We start from the raw sequence: 23,302 nt of genomic DNA, 5'->3' as shown, positions 1-23,302 counted from the left end.
CTGCTCCCCTTCATGTGTACTGAGGCATCGGGTGAATTAATTGCCCCAACATGGCTACAGATTTGCCTCTCTAGTTTTCTGTCTCCTTTGTGGGTTGCTTTTGTACCTTCCCCTAGAGTATAAATACTGAGAGCACCTTATAATTAACTTTATTTGTTATTTATTAAACCGAAATTACAAGGAAAACGATGCATTTTCTGCATAAAAATGCTTATAAAACCTTTTAAGATTGATTTACAGAGCGGAGGACCAGGGTCCTTAACGGTGGGTGAGAGGATGTGGATATAAAACCAGCTGATGAAGGGGCGGTTGATGCAGGGACCAGGAACGTAGAGCATGATATAAGAACGGCATAGTGGGGAAGTGCTACGTTTTTGGATGAAGCGGTGAGAGATAAGTGCCGTGGAGTTGTCGTAGAGAGGTAGGGGGAGATGAGAATGGGGGAGGTGTGCAACGTAGAATGCTATGCAAATGGTTCTTCAGAAAGGAGGAGAGCTAGGAAGTTGGATTTAAATATAGAGTGGGATTAGTAGGGAGAGGAAGAAGTAGTGCTGAGCGGATGAGCATTCCAGAGTAAGGGAGCGAAAAGAGGAAGAGAGTAAAAACGAGAGGGAGCGCAAGGGGCATGGGAGGTGGCAAGTACTGTGTGCCCAAGCATTGCCTCCTGGATTCCCTGCACACAATACTTCCCTCGTGGCTGCACATCTCAATACCAGTTTTCTTTGTTGACAACTTCTGCTCCTTACATGATCAGTGTCGTGAATGGGCAGCTCCTTGCTCTTCCCGTGGAGGTTTGCAAGGTCATTGACCCGTGCAGCCATAGATGGGCAAGACCTTGTATTTCAAGGTCGGCCACAGATTTCCAACCCTTCCCGGTAAAGATCCTGAATCTATCACAGGGCTTGTGACAACATGAAATGGACAAGAAATTGCACAAGCCCCAATTAGGTTTCTGAGAACTAGGACACAAATGTTTGTACGTGCTCAGGATGAGCCTACGTTCTGCCATTGCTAACCGCTTGATGTTCATGTTCCTTAAGTTTAAGTGCTGTGGCAGTGCAAACTACACTGACTGGACTGTCAGCTCGTGGATCAAGTCTGATGATGCAAAGGGCCGCCATGTCCCTGACAGCTGCTGCAAGACAGTCACCCCATTATGCGGCACGAGAGCTCACCCTTCCAACATCTACAGGATTGAAGTAAGCAGGACTCCTATTTTTGCTGATCTCTGGTTTTATTATTCGAGGTATTATTCTGCTTGTTGTTGGGCTTTTTGTAGGTCCAGTACAGAGTGTTCTGCAGAACATCCCCTGTACAACCACATCTTGTGATGTGCGCTGGTCTTTAGAATTGTTTTCCATTCAGTTGTGTATTTGGACAAACCTGTGTTACCAGGTAAGAGGGATTTGCCTGTAGATCCTTGCGATGGCAGGACTCAAGCGAGTAGATGTTTCAGTGCAAAAAAGAAGTCCCTTTTCCCATAGACCCCTTTTCAAGTGTTTCTGAAACACATTTGTATTGGTCATTAAAAACATCATTAGTAAATGCTGACCCTCCCTTCTCCCCCACCCCCGCACACAGAACAATATTCAACATCTTTTGTGTTATTGGAAAGAGAGTGGCATTGTTTGCGGTAGACAGGTGGAGGCCAGGATTGCAAGGAAGGCACAACTTGGTGTCTGTAGTAGGAAAGAGGAGACATGCATGAAGGGAAATTTGAGACATGCCATCTGTAATAGATAGATGGGAGATGAAAACTGCGAGGAAATAGCAACTGGTTTCCTTTATAAAAATTGACAGAGTGGAAAGCAGAAGACACTGTAACTGATGGAAAGAGGAGACCAAGATTGAAAGCAAATGGTGAAGTGGTGCCTAATGGAGAGGGTCAAAGATGGAATGGAAACAAGACATTAAGTATGATCTCTAAGAGGCCTAGCACCCCTGTTTGGATGCAAAGGGGAGAGAAACAAACACCTTGTGAGTCTATGTTGGGGAGAAGAGCGGCCTCCTATATGATGGTCAGGTTATGTGCTGGCAAAGTACAGGCTGTCTGTCTATTTTGAAGAACGAGAGATGAGGCAAGGAAGGATATCTGTTTTAGTGTGTTTGTCTTAAGTAAAGAAAGGTGATTCATAGGAAGAGACTTGCTCCAACCATGAAGGCGTTTTTCACTGTGTCCAACAGGACTTTGTGAGGAACAGTCCCAGTTGTACAATGTGGTTTTCTTATTCATCCCCTATTGAGAGGGTTCTGTGGCTTTCAAGTAGCGGGGAATGTCATATCTGTTTAAATAAAGACTGTCTGCTCTATATTTCTCCTTTCCACAGGGCGGCTGCATCTCCAAGCTAGAGCACTTCATCCAGGCCCATCTGCGGATCATTGGGGCCGTGGGGCTCGGCATTGCCTTTGTACAGGTAAGTTGTGATCCATGAAGGGAAACAGTTATGTTCACGGGTACATACATAATGTGTCTATTGAACAAAATGCGAATTCATCGAGTGAAGAAAATATTTAATCTTTGGGGATCTAAGGAAGTATTTACAAACGGTGACAAAGGAACCTGCATGTAGTGGTTAAGGGATCTGCGTGAAATGACCGAATGCAAAAGTAGATTACCAAAAGTCCGACTTTTTTTTTTTTTTTCAATTTGTTCGCAAATATATATTTGAGGAGAAACCCCCCCTACATCTCCCCCCACCTTACCCCTATACATTTTTTTTAACTTTACCCACCCCACACATATATGTATATCTGCGAAGAAATAGTGGTCTGACTTTTGGGCCTCAGACTTTTTGCCCTCAGTCATTTTGTCCTATTTCGTGGTTAAGATGTTGCCTGTTCAACCAGGAGATCTTGGTTTTAATCCCCCTTTTCCCTTTTTGAGAAAATAGTGTGGTCCTTGGATCCTATTGCGCTCTTGGCTCAAAACCCACATACCCCGCTGTCAAGTCTTGGGCTTTAATCAATCCAAAAGATATGAGTTGGCATCTCAACTAAAAAGGTCTGAGTGTTGAGGGGTAAAGATCTCATTACTTAATTGACCCAACGTATACCTCTGGAGTTGGAGAAGAATAGAAGTGTGTGGTGTCTGGTCAGACTCTTAACACCAGAGACTGAACACACCCCCACGCAATAGCCACAAATGGGCACTAATGGGGTTCCAGTTGCAAACATGTTTCAGAGTTAATGTGCATTTAGGAGGTGTCTGCAAACTGAGGCTGTGATTAGTGTGCAAGGCTTACACTGGTGGGGCACTGTGGGAAGCTGGCCATGATTGGCTGCTCGGTCTCCATCAGTACTGCCCAGTGTCTACTTTGCTGGAGTCTTTCTGTGCAGTTCAAGAACAAGGGATTCCCATTTCATGCCATACTAAATTAGTAAAAAGCAATGCACTGTTTTCAGTATCATGTGTGGCTAGTGTTATCCAAATTCTAGGTCTTTGAGTAATACATATTCTGCTGGCAAGCCTATTTGTTTGCCTAAATACAGGATATTCTATTGATGTGACATATGCTTCCCCCAGCACATTACTCTGCCGCCGAGCACAAGCAGACTCTTTTGGGCAATGCCAAGACATAATCTCCAATTCCTCCACACCCCCACTCCTCATATTCAAATAGTTCTTAACTCTACCTCTACAAAAGCAGTTAGGGTGGTCTTTGTACACTTGGGTCTGCGATGAGATGGCCCTGTGAGTTGTTGTCTCAAGCCCGGACTTAAAAATAGGACATCTACATTGACCTACATTCACTCATGTACAGTACTTTGTTTACAGAATCCTACAAGGAGGTTGTGTTTATTAATTCTTTTGAATATAGAATATATTTAATTTTGCATTAATTAGTCATTTTGTATCCTGCTATTAGTGGTCGGGCCAGACAAAATCTTCTCTGTGGCAATGGTGTGCGTGTGCGTGTGCGTGTGCGTGTGCGTGTGCGTGTGCGTGTGCTCCTACTATTCCCCTAGCTTTGAACCTAACTCTACAAGCACTTAGTTTGTCTGGCATCACGTTATATCATGAATACATGCAGGTCAGATAGTTTCTCCTAAATGCTTAATTTGAGGCTGTTTTCACTACTGCACTAAGCCCTAAGTCTTCAGAGAACGAAGGTGCAGTCGCCACATTAGAAGGCGACCATGCTGATGAAGGGAGATATTTCACTTCTCAGTCATCAACTGCATATTTTCTGTTTATTCGGAAGTATGAGTGCAATTCTGTGGGACTAGTCTGGCAGGCTTTGGCCAGACATTTAAAGATGGTTTCCTCTGTTTTGTGGGGAATGGCGGAATCGGTCAAATTGGCATAGCCTTCAAAATGTTGAGTGCTGCATGGGTAAACGTCAGTTTCAGGAAGGGATCCTTTCACCCAAATTGTAGATCCAAATGATCTATTGTACCCTTTTGACAACGTGGACCAGAAGACACTCCTTTTTGTTTAAGTAGGTCACGCCTATGTGTTGTTTACCTGGAGGTGATAGGATCGTTCCTCTCTGGTAGACTACAGTAGTGCTCAAGGGGTCAGTTCTGTACCCCCCCCTGTTTTTTCTGTCTGTATATAGAACTGTTGTCAGATCTAGTCGGTGTGTAGATCACAAGATACTATCTTCGGGTGTCTCTCGAGGAGGACAACGGTACTCTTGATGACTGCCATTGAGGCCCGGATGCACTGGTCAATCTGAGATTGACCACCACCAAGATTGAGTTCCTGTTGGTTGGTCCCTCCAGGTATCTTAATAAACGACTATCCATTTTGTATCTTCTCACTTGGCTTTTGCTTTGATACCAAGTTGTCTTTTAAAATCCTTATTGCTAAGTGAGCTCAAGCAAGAGTGCAGGTTATACCTTCTCTGGCAACTAAAGCCTTTTCTTCCACCTGGGCTTATCGCATGTTAATGAGTGCAATACCTTACTGGCTGGAGAGTCGCTGAATGCCTGTTGAGAGTGGGCTTTAATCCTGTTGCTCCCCTTCTAACCTGTAAATGTGACCATATGTTAGGATTTTCCTCGACTATTGTTTAGATTTCAGGATGTTGAATACACGCCGCCAAGTTTACAAGTCTCTTCTTTACATGCCTGACTCTCCCATTGGAAAACACAGCAGAACAGTCTGAAATATACTCGTAATGGGGGAGCACTGTTGGAAAGAGGTGGTGAACATGCAATGACGCACCAGAAAAGTGAATGCTAAATGTAGTATGTCACAGGATATAATATGATAGGTTATTTATAACACGCTTAATACCCAGAGGTTTCTAAGCGCTGACCCGGGGATCGAACCTCTGTTGCTACGTGTCATGTTGCTTCCAAGGCGAAGCACGTTGCCTCCCGAGAGAGTAGCTTTTTAGGATTCGCCTGTAAGGGTTCAGACTTGACTCCGTAAAACAGAGGTTGGAGTTAGGGCTAAAGAAAGCCAACAGTACAAAGTCGATAGGAAGCACAGCGATTATTGGGAAGCTGAGTAGACAAAGTTTAGGCCGTCATGGTTTTGCTCTGGTTGCACTTTTAAGTTTTCCTATGGGCCAACTTTGTTCAGTGTAACAAAGGCAAGTGGCAAACCTATGGAAGCCATCCTGGTCCAGCACGGAATGTCGTCTGCAGCCCCAAGTGAAGGAGGACGGCAGAAGCACCCTTGACCGCTTAACTGAAGCACAGAAACATGCTTTAGATTTGGTGCAGCTACTCCAGTAGCTTGGATTACATTTTTCTGACCAAAAAGGTGATGAGGATGTCACTGAGGTACAAAGACATTAAGATAAAGGCTTTAGGCGTAGTAGGTCATGAGCTGTTACTACTGCCAGCCCCTATGCAGAGGATCTAGGGATCCTACAAATAAGGCAAGATGTGCATTGACTAACAAGTGGCATTCATTTGAGCCTAGAGTCGTGGTGGTGAGAGACCCAACTACCCAACTGTGCTCTCTAAGTCATGCGAAGGGAGCAGCGGTGTGATTTCCTCTGGTACTTTAAAGATGTCTGTGTTGCGTAGGGCTCATCAGTTGCTCAGGGCAGGTACCTTAGCAGAGCTTCCGCCATCTTCCTCGGGTGAGAGTCCCGGTAGTTGATAAAGTTATGATGCAGATACCCATTCTCTTGCAGTTCATGGCGGCTGGCTGAAAATACATCCTCACATCGGGCACACTGCACCTTTCGGACCTTTGGAGGTCAGCCAGGCAGAGGTGGTTGCCACATGCAAGCAGTCCCAAGATTTCGATCCAGTGCCGAATTGGAGACCTACATTTATGCCTTCATCCAGATCTGGTGAAGGTACTCTGAGATCCCAGCCCAGAGTCACGGCAAGGCTATGATCATAATATATGGCACACATTGTTTCCATGTTTCCCGGTAAATGAAGCCTAACTGTGACATCTCAATGGACTTCTAAACCTAGAACAAGACTTTTGGGTTTGTTTTACTGGATCACAAAGTAGCTGCAGTAGTGTGTAGTCTTCTTAAAAAAACGAAAAATGTGCTGCTAGCAGCCAGTGTGTTAGACCGGGAGCAGAGCAGATCCACTTTCTTTGCGGCTCATGACTATGGGGTATTTATGGGGAGCGCCGACTTGAGGCTCTGCCTGGGGACTTATAGGACATTAAGGGGTTTGCGAACCAATGTGGGGGAAAAGGCAAGTAATGTCTGGACGCTCATTGAGTCACAGGTTGGGTCTTCATCATAACTCTGAGGCCTACGGGTGTGTGCCGCTCTATACAAATTTAAATAAATACTGAGTTATTACAATCTTGGCCTCTCTTCACTGGCTCACGCTTAAGGCTAGAATTCTATTCAAGTCACTACTTACATGGGTTGCTCCGTCTTAAAGTAGCAGCAGTTTTTTACCCCCGTAGAGCTTGTACGCAACTCTTGGAGATCCCCAAATGAAAAAGGCTCAGACTCCGAGACCAGCCTTTTTCACCATGATCTTGGATTAATTTGCTCATCTCCTTGTGTCTGACGTCTTATTTTGTCCTTCTGTAGGGAGCTGATCACTTTTCTCTTTTTGCCAAATAACTAATGGTTTTTTATCTGAACCTTTCAGTTTCTTTATTTAGGTTGTTTCTGATTTTGTTTATCAGTATAATATTATGTGTTCTGAGATGATTGATTTTATGATTGTCAAATTGTTTTAACCTCGTTAGTACAGTACCCAAACAACCGGGTAGGCAAGGCTCGCATTATGATTGCTTTTAATTATACAAAATAAAAATAACAGGAGCCCATGCAGGATATGCAGAGGACATGCAGTCATCCCCATTGCTGGCCACTATTTAAGATGTTTGGATGCCCACTGCCTCCCCCAGCAACCTTTAGAATAAGCGATAGCTCACTTAACTGGTGGCTTATCGCTGCATTTGGGTTCCTCACAGAATTGAGCAATAGGCCTGCAAATATTCTGTAGGCCCACAAAAATATTTAGTGCTCATTGCGATCCATGAATTTCATTTGCTTCAAAATTGGGCTGTGCGTGACTTGACCCATTGGCTGTGGATGGTGAGACAGTCTCATCATGATCAGTGCTGTACCTCCTGTATCTATCTATATCCATTCTTGGTCTTCGGTGCAATACACTGTTGAGATGTACTTTGGTATTAGGGTGCAAATGCAGTCTTGCTATCATCCAAAGCTGTCAAGAGGACTTTCCTGGATGATTACTGATCTGCTGAATGGTGTTCAGTGCTGTACCACACTGGTCTTGTCTTTCAAGTAAAAAAACAGACCTTATTCTGAAAGAATTTAAGTGGTAGTTTAGGAACGGCTCCTCGAGTGCTTAGATTATAGTGGGGGGGACTCCCCCCTGTAATTCATTAAGTGGGGATGTGATTGGTGGTCCCCACATGTACTTGCACTTAAATATTCTGCAGCAGAAAGCAATTTTTTAGAACTTGAAAAGGTTCTACATGGTTTCATCGAACTTAATTACTACATGGTAATGTACTTATAGGGAGGTTTACTAATGTTTTTACTTGTAATGGGGAGCCCCCCCCCATGCACTACTCTTTCCCCCCTCTACACATACCCATCTATTTTGGCGCCACAAAGTAAATTAGCATGTAGACGAACAGCACTACTGCAATATTTTATGTCACTATGATGGATGGTTACGCAATCTGGGCCACTGTCTCTTTGCGGTATAGATGCAGTCCATGGCTCTTCAGCACCACCAAAGGGTGCAGTTTGCTGAAACTACAGTTTCCGCACCGATCCTTTGGAATGCGTTACCCACTCCATTCAATATTAACAAACCTACAACAAATTAAAAAAAAACATAACAACGACGTGATGCCTCAGGGATTGGGCATTTTTATAAGTAAATAAGTATCCCTGCTGGAGTTTGTTTATTTATTTATACATGGCTGGATTGCCTCACAGTCCTGACCCTTTCTCGTGGATATCTCGACAATGCAGTGTTTGTTGCCGAGCAGAATCCCAAAGGCCCAACATATGGCTCAGGGATGGGCTAGAATCCTCTCCAAATAGCAAGGGTCTGCATTGTGTGGCTCTCCAGCCCTAGTCCACATAAGTATTAGTGAGTGACCATGGGAGTTGTAGTCCAAAACATCTGGAGAGCCAAAGGTTGCAGACCACTGTTGTATAAGATGTTTTTCCTAATTTATTGCACAGGACCATTGTTCTAGGTCTCCCTCCCCACCCCTTTTTCACAAAGTGATACTGAAATGAAGACGGGTCCTAGTTACTCACTATGGGCCAATCGGGTTCTGGGTCTTGTTGGATCTAAGCTATTATGCTGCTCTTTTGGAAAAAGGCCCCTGTGATTATTGCATTTTTCCCAGGCCGTTTCTTATTATTATTCCATCACAAATCCTAATCTGAGGCCTGGAGATTGGTGCCAAGCCCCCTATTAAAATAGAATGTGACGTACAAAGCTCTGGCTGCCCACATGCAGCCAATGTGAAATGCATGATGACCTGCGTGTGGGGCTTTCCTCACTTGACCACTGATGTCAGGTAGGGAAGGAAACCAGTCCAGCATGGACAAAATGGATGTCACGGCTTCAGCACTATATGGGTGTTGCCTGATGGCATGCTGTTTCTGGGTCAGCTCAAATACGATTGTGAAATGGTGCGGTGCTTTGGTTGTGAATACACTGTCTAACCCAAAGTCGCAAATAAAACACTCAAATGTTAATGTGGCAGCCCCCAAAGGAACGGGTGGCTGCCAAATGTTAGCATGGATCAAAATCACTGGCTACTAGCATTGATGCGTGTCTGATTGGACATCAGCCTCAAAGTAACATGAAGGGAGAGGGCCCACACCATTACATTGTTCACTGCTGCAGTGAGTGCCTGAAGCACAAATGGGATGATTTGATTGGTGAGGCATTGTGCAGTAGATCTGCTAGATTTGGAGCCCATCCAAGACCAGTCTCGACAGTGAAGCACTGTTGGTGTCTGATACTGGAGCCCCCTGGACCACAAAAGGACTTGTGGTGCCTTGTTCCCTTGACTGGACACGAGCAGCTTGAGCTACTTTCTAAGAGCCAGCAGTTTGACCCTCCATGGAAACTGGTGCAAGGCCCTTTAGACAGCAGAGTCCTGGTAACTGGACAGAACAAGAGATCTAGGATTTCTGCACAATCGTATTGCAAACTTTATACAGGTAGTATTACTGACAATGTCAGTATCAGGGCAAGAACTTCTGCCTACCTGCTGCCATTTCTGGTTTTACATTGTACCGTTCCATCACTGGAGCGCCTGGTTACTTTTGGACCAGATGAGTGCCAATCGTCCGTCCTCCCTAGACATATCCCAAACCTCTTGGCCACCGCAACGTCCCTTTCCTCCTCCTTTAAACTTTATTGGGAGGCCTTAAGATTCTTGCAGTCCCTTGGAACTGTCCCCAGGAATCCTAAGCAGTTGCCTTCTGGTTAATGGAGACCTTTAGAGGCCCGGAAATGGCAGAATGTCCCTCCTGCCAATCGCTTCATGTGCTAGGACAAGGTGACATGGCATATGATGTTCCTTTCTACCCCCTCTCCTTGACTACAGCACCTCACTTCATATGGTTGCGTCTTCATGGCCAATGGCATGTGATCACTACAGACTTCAGTTAAACCAACCTGATTAATGCACCCTCTGGGAAAATAAGTATTACTCACAATTTGAAGCCTTGTGTACAAGAGCAAGTCACAGCTCTACTGGTAAATGGGGGCCATAAACGCTGTAAAATACCAGCAACAAGGAGAATGGGCCTGCTGAACCCACTCTGGGTAGAACATACCCCTTCTCCTACTGCAAATACATTGATTAAGAGACAGAAATCGGGCTAGTCCATCGACGAGGACTATATTACCATGTGTTCAAAGGTCTCTAGTGCAATATGCCTGTAGTGTCCCATCCTCCTTGGAAATCGGGGGCATGTGTTGCATACGCTTTCCATTTGTGTTGGGGTGCTGAGAGCCCCTTCATTGCTTGCTGTATAATGTGAAGTGAACATCCCCTGTCAGTATATGTGTATGTTCTGATTTGAATAATTCCCTTAACAGGTGGAATGTGTCACCATATTTTATCAAATCGGGTGTCCGTGACCCATTGTTTGCAATTTCTTCCCTTTTCTCTGAAAATAAAGGCAATGTCATTTCATGGCCGGGGTGCTCGGGTGGAGTAGGTATCACGTTTGAGCCCCCACTATCATGTGCAAGGTTTCATGGTACCACTTGGTTTCTTAATTCCGCTGCCCTTGTGCGCTGTAATGAGTGCAGCCCTGAAAAGACAGTGGTAGTGTGGAGAAGCCTCTTCACAAGAGGTCCAGTGTTGTAGAGCCTTCAGTGCCTTAGCTTCCCATTTCCCTTTTTGTCTTGTCAATGGCTTTTCCAACTTGCATACAAAATGTTCTTTCCATCATGTGGCATGTTTGCTATGTACCCTTTAACCTCTGAAACCTGGCATGTACATTTAGAAATTCACTGACCTGTTGAAATGTGTGTACTTGCTGTGCCTGCAACATGCAGCATGGTGAGGGGTTCTGTGAAGCCAACTACGGGGGTGCAATTAGGTTACACTTACTTTCTGACCAACCTTTCAAAGCTATATTGACTGTGCAGTCAAGTTTACAGGCGGGAGGAGGAGGGCTTGGTGTGAAGTACAGCCAACAATTGCAAAGTCTGTTCAGGAACAGAGGTCCACGCAGGTATGTGAAACGCATAGGCCTATAAACTGCAAGCAACGGGACATTGGGGGGGGGGGACCTTAGACTATCTTATCCATTTAAAGGCTTGTGAATATAACACATAAGAACAATGCCTTAAAAGCCCTTCTTTATCCTTCCCAGAGTCCAAGTTTGGTTCAACAATTTCTGTGAAGAAAGTTCCCAGTTACTTCTCCAGCTTTGGAGATGGTAGACTACCGATCTCCAGACCCTGGTGGTCTGTAGTGAGGACCTCTGGCACAGGCTTAACCGCCTATGATCCAATAAGGTAGCTACTTTTTAAGTTACAGTTTTACACCCAGTGCAAGTGAATGGGTATAGGAGAGATATTGGCCATCTCGACCGCCAAATTCTGACTTGAAAAACCAGCAACACCCCAGGACAGGGAATCAGAGACAACAGGGCTCCTTGCAGGCTTAGTTGCTGAAGGCTCACACACTGCAGGTTCAAAGCTTATGCCAATGGTTAAGTCAGGCTCTCGTAGAGGACCCGTATCAGGGTGAAGACTTCAGTTTTGAGACCAGCTGAGCAGCATGGGAGGTCCCTCAGAAGGAGTAGACTGGACCAGATGTTGGTGTTATCCAGGACATGGTCTGCAGGCTTTAAGGATCAATTCTTTCAGACTCTGGTTTCAGCAGGCGCTTGCTAAGAGGCCGCAGCAGCAGGTTGGCAAGCTCTCAGCTGAGCAGCCAGTGTGCCGGCAAGCGTCCAGCGATGAGGTGGGAAAGGTGCTCATGATGCAGTCCAAACCTAGACAGGTGGCGGCCAAATGCAGGCCCGGCGGCACTTCCGAACCTGGGGATACGATGACTGCAGAGCAGGGCTTTGGAATGGTTCTCACCAGTCCGGAAGACACCAGAGTCGGGTCTTCTCTGCCCTCTTGCAGGAGGAGGTCCAGTATACAGTGACTCCAGCGGCTCTCTGCTGGTCCTTCAGGTTCAGATGCTTGGAACTTGTAGCAGACTGTCTCAATGGCTCCAGACCCTATCATTTTATGCAACATTGAAACAAGTGGAGGCTGTCCAGTATATATATATTTCTGATGTTTGTTAATCTGCTTAGAATCGCATGCTGTGCATAGGTCCGACATCCAGTGGTCACTGCGGAGTATTGCATTTTGTTTTTCGTAGTCGAAAAGGGGATGTCGACAAGGCGTGTCTGTAACACTATCCCTATAGTGACGTGCGTTGTACCCACAATCCCTCACGCGTCGAGGTCCCTCAGATTGTTTTTTTCCACCCAGCTACTGGTCGCCTTTATGCGGAGCTCCTCGAGAGACATTGCCAAATAGTTTCTTCGACCTTTGGTTGTTTGTTATTAATATCAATAACGTAGATCCCTCCCTCGACTCCGAGCCGTTTCTCCGCCGAGCAAGATCTTCGACGGAAGGACGAGCGGAGGGGATCCTTCGGCGCTGCCTAACACGTGGCCTGGCCTCGCCGCCCATACACAGTAGGGAGAGTGGGGTTTTGTGGTCTTTCTTTCTTTTCTTTAAGAATGCCTTTCTCTTTCCCCTCCCTCTCCTTCGAGGTCGTAGTCACACTTATTACCTTCCGCTATGGAGAGGACGCCATTTAGGTTTTGCCCGCTTTGCAAGGGTAAATATACCTGGAAGGATAAGCACAAACGGTGCAACCGTTGCTTACCCCTCGATCACCAGGAGGACAGCTGTGCGGCCTGTCAATTACTAAAGCCCAAAACTCTAAAAGACCGCAGGGTCAAAAGGTGGGCGGCCTACGCCATGTCTAGGCCTGACTCCTCGCCCGCTGCCGCCGCCGCCGAGTGTGACGAGGACAGTGACTACACGGCCCCCGTAACGGAGGCTGTAGACCTCTCAAAGGAGCGTTCACGCTCCTCGTCCGTCCCCGGCCCCGACAAGCCCGGCTCACACCCAGCTTATGGGGATGAACACCCCGGCGACAAGGACGCACACAGAAAAACACCAAAGCACATACCCCCAGGCACACATTCGTCAAAGACGAAGGCAGCCATAGCGCCAACAGGGACGCCGGGCCCACTGACGTCTTCCGCCGACCGTAAGGGTCGTCAGCCCTCCCCGCTCCCGCGACAGGCGACTGGGCACTCTAAAAATAAGGGCGCTAACACCAAAATTTCCGGCGACGCGCATCGCAAGAGCGCTCACATTGCCAACAAGGACTCGACGGGCAAGGACTCGACGAGCAAGGACTAGACGTTTCATAGCGCGTCGGCGACCGATCCCTCGGAAGAGTATGATCGCCGAAAGCCTCGCGCGCATAGCATCTAAGGACGGCCAAAGACGCACGGCGAGTGCAACGCCGAAAACCGCGCACAAGGCCAAAGATACGCCAAAGGCGCCGGAAAACAGATCAGGCCTGTTCCCGACGCCGACAGAAGGCCCTAGCCAGCAAGAAGGATACTCAAAAGGTGAAGGCTCTCTTTCTTCGACGTTATGGGACAGAACCATACTATTACAGGAGGAAAAAAAAACCTTTTCTTTCCCAGACCGTCCTGGCCGACCTCAGTGGACCTTTGAAAGGTTCCAGACCTGTATGGACAAACTAGATAGGTTCATGTCCATCCCAGAAGACGGGGCACCCAAGAGACCAAGGGAGGCACCCCTGGAGAGTCCAAGGGCTAAATACCAGAAGTTTTATAACCCCATACAGGAGGACATAAACTCTTACAATCCCACTGAGGAAGACACCTTCTTCCAAGAGGAAGATGAGTTCACCTATGCTGAGGACCAACAAGAAGAGGAAGGTTTTCACGAGGAAACTAACCTATGTGAGGAAGGATTCCAGGAAGACACAGGCGAGGGCGACCCAAATCCCTGGCAGTCACCGGCTAGGTCGACTGACACGGGCAGTAGCAGTATAGTCATCAGGTCTACTGAAACTACACCAGTCAGGAACCCTTCGCCTGTCGATGATCAACCCACCTTCAATGCACTGCTGAAGAAGGCAGCAGCACATTTTGAGATCGAAACTGGGGAGGTCACCCCAGACACCAATTTTGTGGAGAGGATTATCAAAGAAAAAAACCCCACTAGCCAGGTTATACCCATCCTCTCCTCAGTTAAGAGACGTATTACACCTTCTCTTTCCACTCCGGCATTGGTGAGAGGGGTCAATCCAAGTATTGAGAAACTGTTCTCTCCCTCTCAATCAGACCCATTATATATTAAGGGTCACTCGATCCCGGACTCCCTGGTTGTGACCAACACCAGGAAAAGGGCAGGAGTCCCACTATCTACTAGCGAGGCACCCCCAGACAAAGAGGGGAAGAAGCTGTATGCCCTAGCCAAGAGAATCACCACCTCTGCAGCATTCTCTACCAGAATCGCCAATAATAATACCCTATTGGCAAGCTACGCCGATGCTCAATGGGCTAAGCTCAGACAGGACATCGAAGAAGCTCCCGAACCCCTAAGGACTCGTTTACTGGCTACAGTTAACGAGGGCTCTCTGGTCAATCAAAGCATCGTCAAGAATACCCTCGATGCAGCAGAGACGGCTGGCCGCACTTTGGTACAAGGAATTTTACTGAAGCGTCACATCTTGCTTCGCAATTCCGGATTTAAGGCGGAAACACAAGCGTCCCTTATTAATAAACCCATAGAGGAGTCCAACCTCTTTGGGAGAGCAGTGGATGACGCGCTGGAGAACGCAAAGAAAGAATTTGATACAATAAAGACCTTAGACCAAATTTCAAAACCCCCTAACAGGCGGGGATTTGGTAATAAGCGCTTTTTTCGTGGACAACGCCAGCAACAAAACCAACAACAACAGTACTCTGCCAGCAACTACCAGAGTAATAGCGGCCAGTACAATCAGAGGGGTCAACGTCGTGGCAAGGGAAGAGGCCGGGGTTCCACCCCCAGAGGCTCCCAAGCCAACAACACCACCAAGTGACGCGAAGATTCGCGTCCCTTCCCATGCAACGCTGGTCGGGGGCCGGTTAACATCCTTTCTTCCAGCATGGAAGGGAATAACGTCAGACAGCTGGGTACTTTCCACCGTAGCCCGCGGCTACTGTATAGAGTTCAACAGTTCCCCAACATACAGACCCCGAGGGGACGCCGCATGACACCAGAACACCTCGCCATCCTTCTCCAAGACGTGGACCAACTGCTGGAAAAAGGAGCCATAGAGGTTGTGCCTCTATCTCAGGTAATGGAAGGTATTTATTCAGTGTACTTCCTTGTACCCAAAAAGGATCTAACCATGCGCCCTGTATTAGATCTGCGCCCAGCGAACAAGTTTGTCAAACCCCAAAAGTTTCGTATGGTGACCTTACAGGAAGTAATCCCACTGCTATCACAGGGAGATTACATGACAACACTGGACATGAAAGATGCATACTTTCATATTTTAATGTTGCCAGCGCACAGAAAATACCTCAGGTTCATGATAGAGGGCAAACACTACCAGTTCAGAGTGCTACCCTTCGGCATAGCATCTGCACCAAGGGTATTCACGAAAGTACTGGCAGTGGCCCACCTGCGCAGGTTATCCATCCCAATATACCCTTACCTCGACGACTGGCTCATAACAGGGGATTCTTACGAGACATGCTTCTCAAACACCCAAAAGACTGTAGACCTTTTGTTCCAACTGGGCTTCTCCATCAACGAGAAGAAGTCCAGCTTAGACCCCAGCCAAGTCAAACAATTCCTAGGGGCTCTAATTCGAACAAAGGACGGCCTCGTCTTCCCCTCCAACGAGAGGGTCCAAAACATGCTGTTTCAGATCCCCCAATATGTGGCAGGTCGAGAGGTGACGGTACGCAAAGCGATGCGATTGCTAGGTATGATGGCGTCGTGTATTTATTTGGTACCTCACGCGCGCCTGCGCCCAATGCAAGAGTGGCTCAACAGCCAGTGGTGTCAGGCCAGCGGACAATGGGACGATCTAGTAGTGGTCTCGCAAGCCTTGGTTCTCTCGCTACGGTGGTGGACAAAGGAAAACCTGATAATAGGGAAACCCTTTGCCACACCCGCGGTGGAGGCCACTCTAACCACGGACGCATCCCTCACAGGATGGGGGGCTCACCTATCCCATCAGACTGCTCACGGAGTGTGGACTCCGAACGTAGCATCCAAGCACATAAACCTACTGGAGCTACTGGCGGTGTTCAAAGCACTAAAAGCCTTCCAGGAACACCTACAAGGGAAGACAGTGATGGTCCTTACAGACAGCACCACAGCCATGTACTACATCAACAAGCAGGGGGGCACCCACTCTCCAGGACTGTCCAAGCTGTCCCAGAATATATGGAAGTGGGCTCTCAGACACATGTTCCTACCGTCACAACACGTACCAGGGGAACTCAATCTGCTAGCAGACGAACTCAGCAGAGACTTCCCCCCTGCCCGAAGAGTACGAATGGCAATTGCACGAAGACATCGTCTTAGACGTCTTCACGCAATGGGGATTCCCGGTAATAGACCTGTTCGCAACTCTGGAGAACTCACAATGCCAAAGTTACGCCTCCAGGTACCCCCAGAACCAGTCCAAGGGGAATGGTCTGTCGATTCAATGGTCACGGAAATTTGTTTACGCCTTTCCCCCGTCTCCCCTTCTCAACAAAGTGGTGCACAAGATGCACCAGGAGCAGGCTACCATGATACTAGTGGCCCCAATGTGGGCCCGGCAGCCATGGTTCGCTCACTTGATGGAGATGTCCCTATCTCCCCCAGTGAAACTTCCCTGTCCGTACAACATGCTGTCACAGGACAGGGGCAGGACACTGCATCCATGCCCTCAGACCATGAACTTAGCAGCCTGGCTCCTGAGATCATAGAATTTGGATATCTACAACTCCCGCAGAGATGTATGGACATCCTCAGGGAAGCCAGAAAACCTAATACTCGCCCCTGCTATTCTAGCAAGTGGAAAAGATTTGTCATCTGGTGTAGAGGTAAGAGCATCAATCCGGTTTACTGCTCCCCCACTAACATTGTTTTGTACTTGACCCATTTACTGGATTCAGGTCTAGTGTTCAATTCCATTAAAGTCCACCTAGCGGCACTTTCTGCATACACCACTTCCCAACTTAAAGTGTCGTGGTGGAAGATACCAGTTATCAAGGCCTTCATGGAGGGGGTTAAGAGAATACACCCTCCGATAGCTAACCCAGCTCCCGGATGGGACTTAAATGTGGTACTTTCTAGACTCATGGGCCCTCCTTTTGAACCCATGCACAAGGCAACTCTTAAAGACCTCACTCTTAAGACTGCTTTCCTAATAGCTATCACCTCCATTAGGAGAGTAAGTGAACTACAGGCTCTGTCTGTTCTAGACCCCTTAACAGTTCACAAGGATAAGGTGCTTCTACGCACTCACCCAAGGTTTGCACCAAAATTCATCTCGAAATTCCATGTAAACCAGTCAATAGAACTACCAACGTTCTTTCAAAACCCTTCCAGCTTGGGAGAAAAAAGTCTGCATACACTAGATGTACGCAGAGCTGTCATGTTCTACATGGAAAGAACCAGACCACTGAGAAAGACTAATCAGTTCTTTGTCTCGGTGGCAGCAGGAAGAGAGGAAGATGCAGTTTCAAAGTCCACTATATCTAGATGGATTGTACAATGCATCACTCTCTGTTTCTCTCTTGCTAAGAGAGAACTACCCTTCAAGCCAAGAGCACATTCCACTCGAGGCACTGGGGCTTCCATAGTGTTCATTGCAAATGTTCCCCTTGAGTCCATCTGCAAAGCGGCTACCTGGAGTTCTGTGCACACCTTTACAAAACACTACTGTCTAGATGCACACTCTAGATCTGACTCCCAGGTGGGACAGGCGGTATTAAGACATCTTTTCTCTACTGTTCCTTCTCATAACCCACCGCCAACTCCGGGTACTGCTCGCTAGTCTATGCACAGCATGTGAATCTAAGCAGATACAACCATCAGAAATGCTTTTACGGTAAGTAATGCATTGTCATATATATATATATTTCTGAGGCTTGTGGAATCTGCTTAGATCGTCATTAGTCCGACTTCCACAAAAGTGAATGTCCCTACATGACCATTTCCATACTGATGCAGAAAATGTCCAACGCAGAGGATGGCACACAGAACAGGGCTTGTACTGTGAGGTGCAGTTATTAAGGCATTATGGCATTGCAATATTTAGGTGCACAGCGGTGCAACTGCTACCACCCTGTTCAGAGCACATCACAAATGGCGCAGTTACTAGAGAGAAGTGTGCTTGCCTCACTACCCTCATGGTGGCTTGTACTACAATGTAAAAACTAAGGTGAAAACAGATGGAAGACACATTCCCTGCACTGCTAGCGACGGTGACTGATCAGTGCACCCCAAACAAAATGAGTGAATTGGGTGAGGCAGGCAAACAGGCCTCACATACCAAAAGAATCACCAAGGATCCAGACACAATGCAGATATGAGGGGGACTTCATTGGAGTCAACAGAGGAAAGTTTCCAAAAGAAAGCTTTTTGGGAATAATCCTTATGGTCGAGATTGGCGCATGATCATCCAGCTGTTATTGTAGCAACTTTGGGCGTGTTACCGTGGCACAGAACATTCTTTCCAACCCAACTACATTTTTGATGCTCCTCTGGAGTGGGTCCTGTCCCCTCTCTGCCTGTGGACAGCCTTTTACAGATCTAGGTTCTTGTCTCCTCTCTGACTGTGGACAGCCTTTTACAGATCTAGGTTCTTGTCCCCTCTCTGCCTGTGGACAGCCTTTTACAGATCTAGGTTCTTGTGGTGCCTCGCCAGAGGAAGGCTCTGCGGATCTTGAGCTCTCTGTGTCTGTAATAAATGTTTTGAGTCATCTGGAGGTTATGGTCTTCCAAGGTATGCCTCCTCCATGTATGGAGTCGGTCAGCATCTTCATATCCCAGATGTTTGTTCAGAGACCTTTTGCTTTTCAGAAGAAATCAACACCAGCCTTTTTGTGAATGCTCTTGTGTAACTAAGGATCTAGTACCTTTTTGGCTTTAGAGGCATTGAATCTGAAAAAGCAGCTGCCTATTAATTCTCCTAACTATCCATTAAAATGCTGATTGTTTTTGGTGTGGACCTTTTCCATGCCACGTTTTTGTTTTTGTTTAGTTGAATATCTTGATTGGAAAGCTTCCCTTCCCTTGAGGATACCTTAGGCATGACTTTCCTTCTAGACCAATATTTCTGAAGACTATTTTCTCAGTTCGACGCATTTACGGGTGTCACTTGTGTTTCAATCCCAAGTCTTCTGACATTGTGTGCGTCTGGTGCTTTGAGAGAGGTCTTCTTAGTAGGTACACTTCTCCCCCTTCTGTAATTTGGTGTGTTTGTGTTTTTCCTCTTTTTCGGAATGCTCTCACTCTAGCTTGTTTGAAAGGCCTTGGGGCAGGAGCTGCCAAAGTGTTGTGCACGTCTATCCAAGGGTAAGTGTTTTCTGTACGTAAGTTGAGCATTCTTCTTGCGCATTCACTTTCTTGAATCCGCATGCGTGCCGGAGATTGTGGCAGAGCTTTGTCTGAACATCTGACTGACAGTCCGGTTATTAAGGTGTTGGTACAACTGGACCGAAGCCGAAGAGTAGTTCAAGATGATCCCTGTCTGCTTCTGCAGCTTGCATTCCCTTTCTTGGAAGCAAAATAATGACGCTAAGCACCTGGGTCTAATGGCTGATCTGCCCAGCATAACAAGTATGCAAATTGGTAGATCATAGTCTTCATGCAGTCCAGGAATGCCATTTCACCAAAATGCTAGGGGTAGCGGAAGTGACATCACACAACCCTTGACCTCCGATGACATCACAGGAAGTGATGTCATTTGACCCACCCTGAAGTGACATAACGGGAAACAATGTACCACAACCTTTCATCCCTTAACAGAACAGGAAGTGGCATCACATAACATTGTTTCTAAGTACACTACGAACAATATGGTTACGATATGACTGTAAAGTGATATACATTTCATGCAAGAATGGATCACCATGTGTATCGTTAATATCAGTCCGTATAGGCCCATATTACCAAATCACTGTGAATGCAAGCAGACGTCCAATGCCAAACGATAATGTATTATTATGTTGCACTTATGCTTAAGCGCTTCATATAGAAAAAATATACATACAATATCACCCAACCTGTGTTGGTACTCATTTTTCAACTTCAGCAGGATGAAAGGCTGAGTTGACCTTGCTGGCAGTCAAACCTGCAGATCACACACATTGCAGCAGCCAGCACTCAACCCACTGAGCTATCTTACCGGCTATAGCTATCGGAAAACCAGCCACTCCAGAAACAAAGAGCCACATCCTGATGGCCACAGCCCATAAGCCTCAATCTAAAAAAAAAAGCAAGGGAGAGCTCAGAGGCGACCCCTTAATGGAGTCCATGACGCAGTCAACGAAATGGATTATTCCATTGTTTTGAGCATATTTCTATCGGCTGTACATATTGATTTCAGAGAGAAATGGGTATGTATTGATTTGTTCCTGAAAAACAATCTTGTAGAGAGCAGTCTCATTATTTGTGAAAAGCAATCTCATAATGGCATTCTTTTGTCCGATTGCAGAAATCCTTGTCACGTGAGCAGCTGATCACCTCTAGTGTTGCTATCCGGCAGGGGGCGGGAGCGAGGGGATTGTAGGCGTATCCCCCTCGTCCCCCCCATGTACATGCAGTGCATACAATCAGGACCTTCTGCGGCATTTGTTGGCCACCTGACTCCGCAGCCAGGAAGGTATAGATTTATCTTTGTAGGAAATAGTCTGAAGAGTGCACTTTGGCAAGCTTCTCAGCCTTCTGTGATCCAGTGCTCCCCTGGTTTGATGGTCTTGTTGTGTACTGCTGGCGTGGCTGCAAGCAAAGATTCAGGACTACACCTGCAACCAATCTGAATAGCTTGGCATGGACGTTAAGCTGAAGACACGGGCTTCACCGTCGATTTCTAGCAGTATATTTATCTGTTCTGAGTGAGAATGCAGCATCTGCAAAACGTGGCTTCCTTACAACTCTGCTTCAGTCGAGAGGCAGCGTGCACTCAGACTACACCCATACGCCGGAGCTTAGCCGGCAACCCGGATGGGTTGAATGGGAGATTGTTTTTAAAACATCGTGTTGTAGAATTGTCATTGAAAAAAATAGAGTGCTTACATTTTGTGCGCGGATAAAAATAATGGCCCATATTCGAGGTGTTGGCGATGGGGAAATCAAATATTTGTTCTATTTTTAAGCCCTTAAGTGAAAGGAACAAAGAAATGTCATACAGTGATTAACGAAGCTGTGCAGCTGAAAAGCGTGTGGAAATGTAGAACTGCTTAAACAAGCGAGCTAAGAATCCCAGCACTTCAGCCTGAGGCCAGTCTGCTCTAGGAAGCGAGATTAATGATCACAGAAGCCCGCTGCTGTACAGCCGCATTTCCACAGCTATGAAAAGCAGAGTTTCAGGCCAGTGAAATAGTGTGCAGCATCGCGCTTTAAACTGTGAAGTCATTCTTTAACATGTTTTATTGGCTTCATGACAGAAGAAACCAAATGGAATACGTACCCTCACGGAAAGGAAGGAATGTAGCAGGCCTACTAACCCTTTCAGGTGGGGGAGCACCCCGCCGTCTCCTCGTAGTCTTCCCCCACCACCCCTTTGCCATCATATTCGCCTTTTTTAGCAGAATGTAGAATGACATTATATGCTGTAGAACGACATTATGTGCCGCTATTATTAAATTCCTGCATTTTATTTTTGTCTCCATTTCTGTGAACAGCGTTTTGGGGAACTATTACATCACTGTGTACCCAGAGATTGGCTGCATGTTGATGACTGCCTGTGAGTTACACGCGGTCTGACTGTGCTGTGTGATGTAGCATGGGCCTCAAACACCCGAGGCATGCTAGGCTAGACCTTGTAAGACTACAGCTAAATAGTTCCATGTCATTTTTCCGACCCCCTTTATTCCGATGAGTGTTTTGCTGCTGGAGTTTTGACGAAAAAATTCATAGAATTATTTTTGGGGGGTTCCCCTTTATGCTCGCTTAATTTAATACATTTTGTATTTACTTTCACCCACCCAACCCTTACCCCTAACCCCCAAAATTTTGATGGGAATTTTCGGCCAAACTCCCGCAGCAAAACACCAGTCGGAAAAACGGGTGTTGGCAAAAGGACGCGATACCCAGCTAAATATGGAGTCGGTTGTGAATTGGTGTTCCATCCTATAGTGGACTGTAACGCTACCCCTTTTCCTCAGGTGTGCTGCTGCTTCTGCCTTGGAAATGACTTGAGATGAGAGGTGAAATCTTGCAGCTGTGCTAGCAGGGTGGAATAACGAAAGCTGGTGGTCCAAATCCACGTAGCGAGTGCGGACTCGGTTATCGAAGAACAGAGTTTTATTTTGATTTTTTTATGTAGCACCAGTTCAGGTTACAGTGGGTTCCAAGATAAAGATATTGCGAGACTTCCACAGCACATGCAGGTTTCCTGTGACCCTGGCCTAACATTGATAGAAGGCTCACACAGGTTCCACACTCGCAGCATTGCATGAGACACCACGCACGCACTGTAATTCAGAGTACCTCGGTCACATCCGCACATGACCTGTAAGACGGGATGCAGACTTGGGGTGTGAGTATCACTCGACTCTGTTGTGACTCCTCAGCCGATCCATGTCTATGGTGGAAGATTTCCTGTGCTCATTGGTTCACCTAGATCTCAGGATTTCAAGGTTGCAGCAAGTGTTGCAGACATTGATCTGCTTGTCCACCGAAAAGCAATTGGACTGGATACGTGTTTTGGCGGTGCACAGCATAATAAGGCCTGTTTATTGAATAGGAACGAATATAAAATGGAGAGCATAAAACATGGTTTCTGGTGTTCTGTCTTTCACTGGGACAAGTGACTCTAACTTTGTGCACCACAAATGAAGGTTGGTAGGTTGCCCAGTGCTCGCATCTGGAGAGGATGGTCTGGTCTTGCCTATGCCCTATTCAGGGCAATGTGTAGCACCGTTTGGACCATGTACAGGTCCCGTTTCTGTACTATTCTCGGATGCTAGATCATTGGCCCCTTCAGCAGCCGTAACACTCCGGGTCAAACCTACCATCTTATGCTCCAATTTCGCTGTGTTTATTTATCACGCCTCCCACAGGCAACATAGCGAAGTCTGATAGAAACCCTGGGTTATCCTTCCACTGTAGGTTA

At 46.7% G+C, this 23,302-nt stretch overlaps 1 protein-coding gene across 1 annotated transcript in view; it reads left to right on the top strand.

Annotated features, from left to right (window-relative positions):
• The window catches only part of CD151 (CD151 molecule (Raph blood group)), a 194,507-nt gene that overhangs the window by 155,154 nt on the left and 16,051 nt on the right, over positions 1–23,302 (top strand). Inside the window, exons 6-7 of the mRNA XM_069624019.1 lie at positions 1,041–1,199; positions 2,328–2,414. Coding sequence (XP_069480120.1) covers positions 1,041–1,199; positions 2,328–2,414 — 246 coding nt within the window. The remainder of the gene's footprint in view (positions 1–1,040; positions 1,200–2,327; positions 2,415–23,302) is intronic.

The sequence above is a fragment of the Ambystoma mexicanum genome, chromosome 11, assembly GCF_040938575.1.
Source record: "Ambystoma mexicanum isolate Mex_15411 chromosome 11, UKY_AmexF1_1, whole genome shotgun sequence".
Lineage (NCBI taxonomy): Eukaryota > Metazoa > Chordata > Amphibia > Caudata > Ambystomatidae > Ambystoma > Ambystoma mexicanum.
This window is presented reverse-complemented; position numbering and strand designations above follow the sequence as displayed.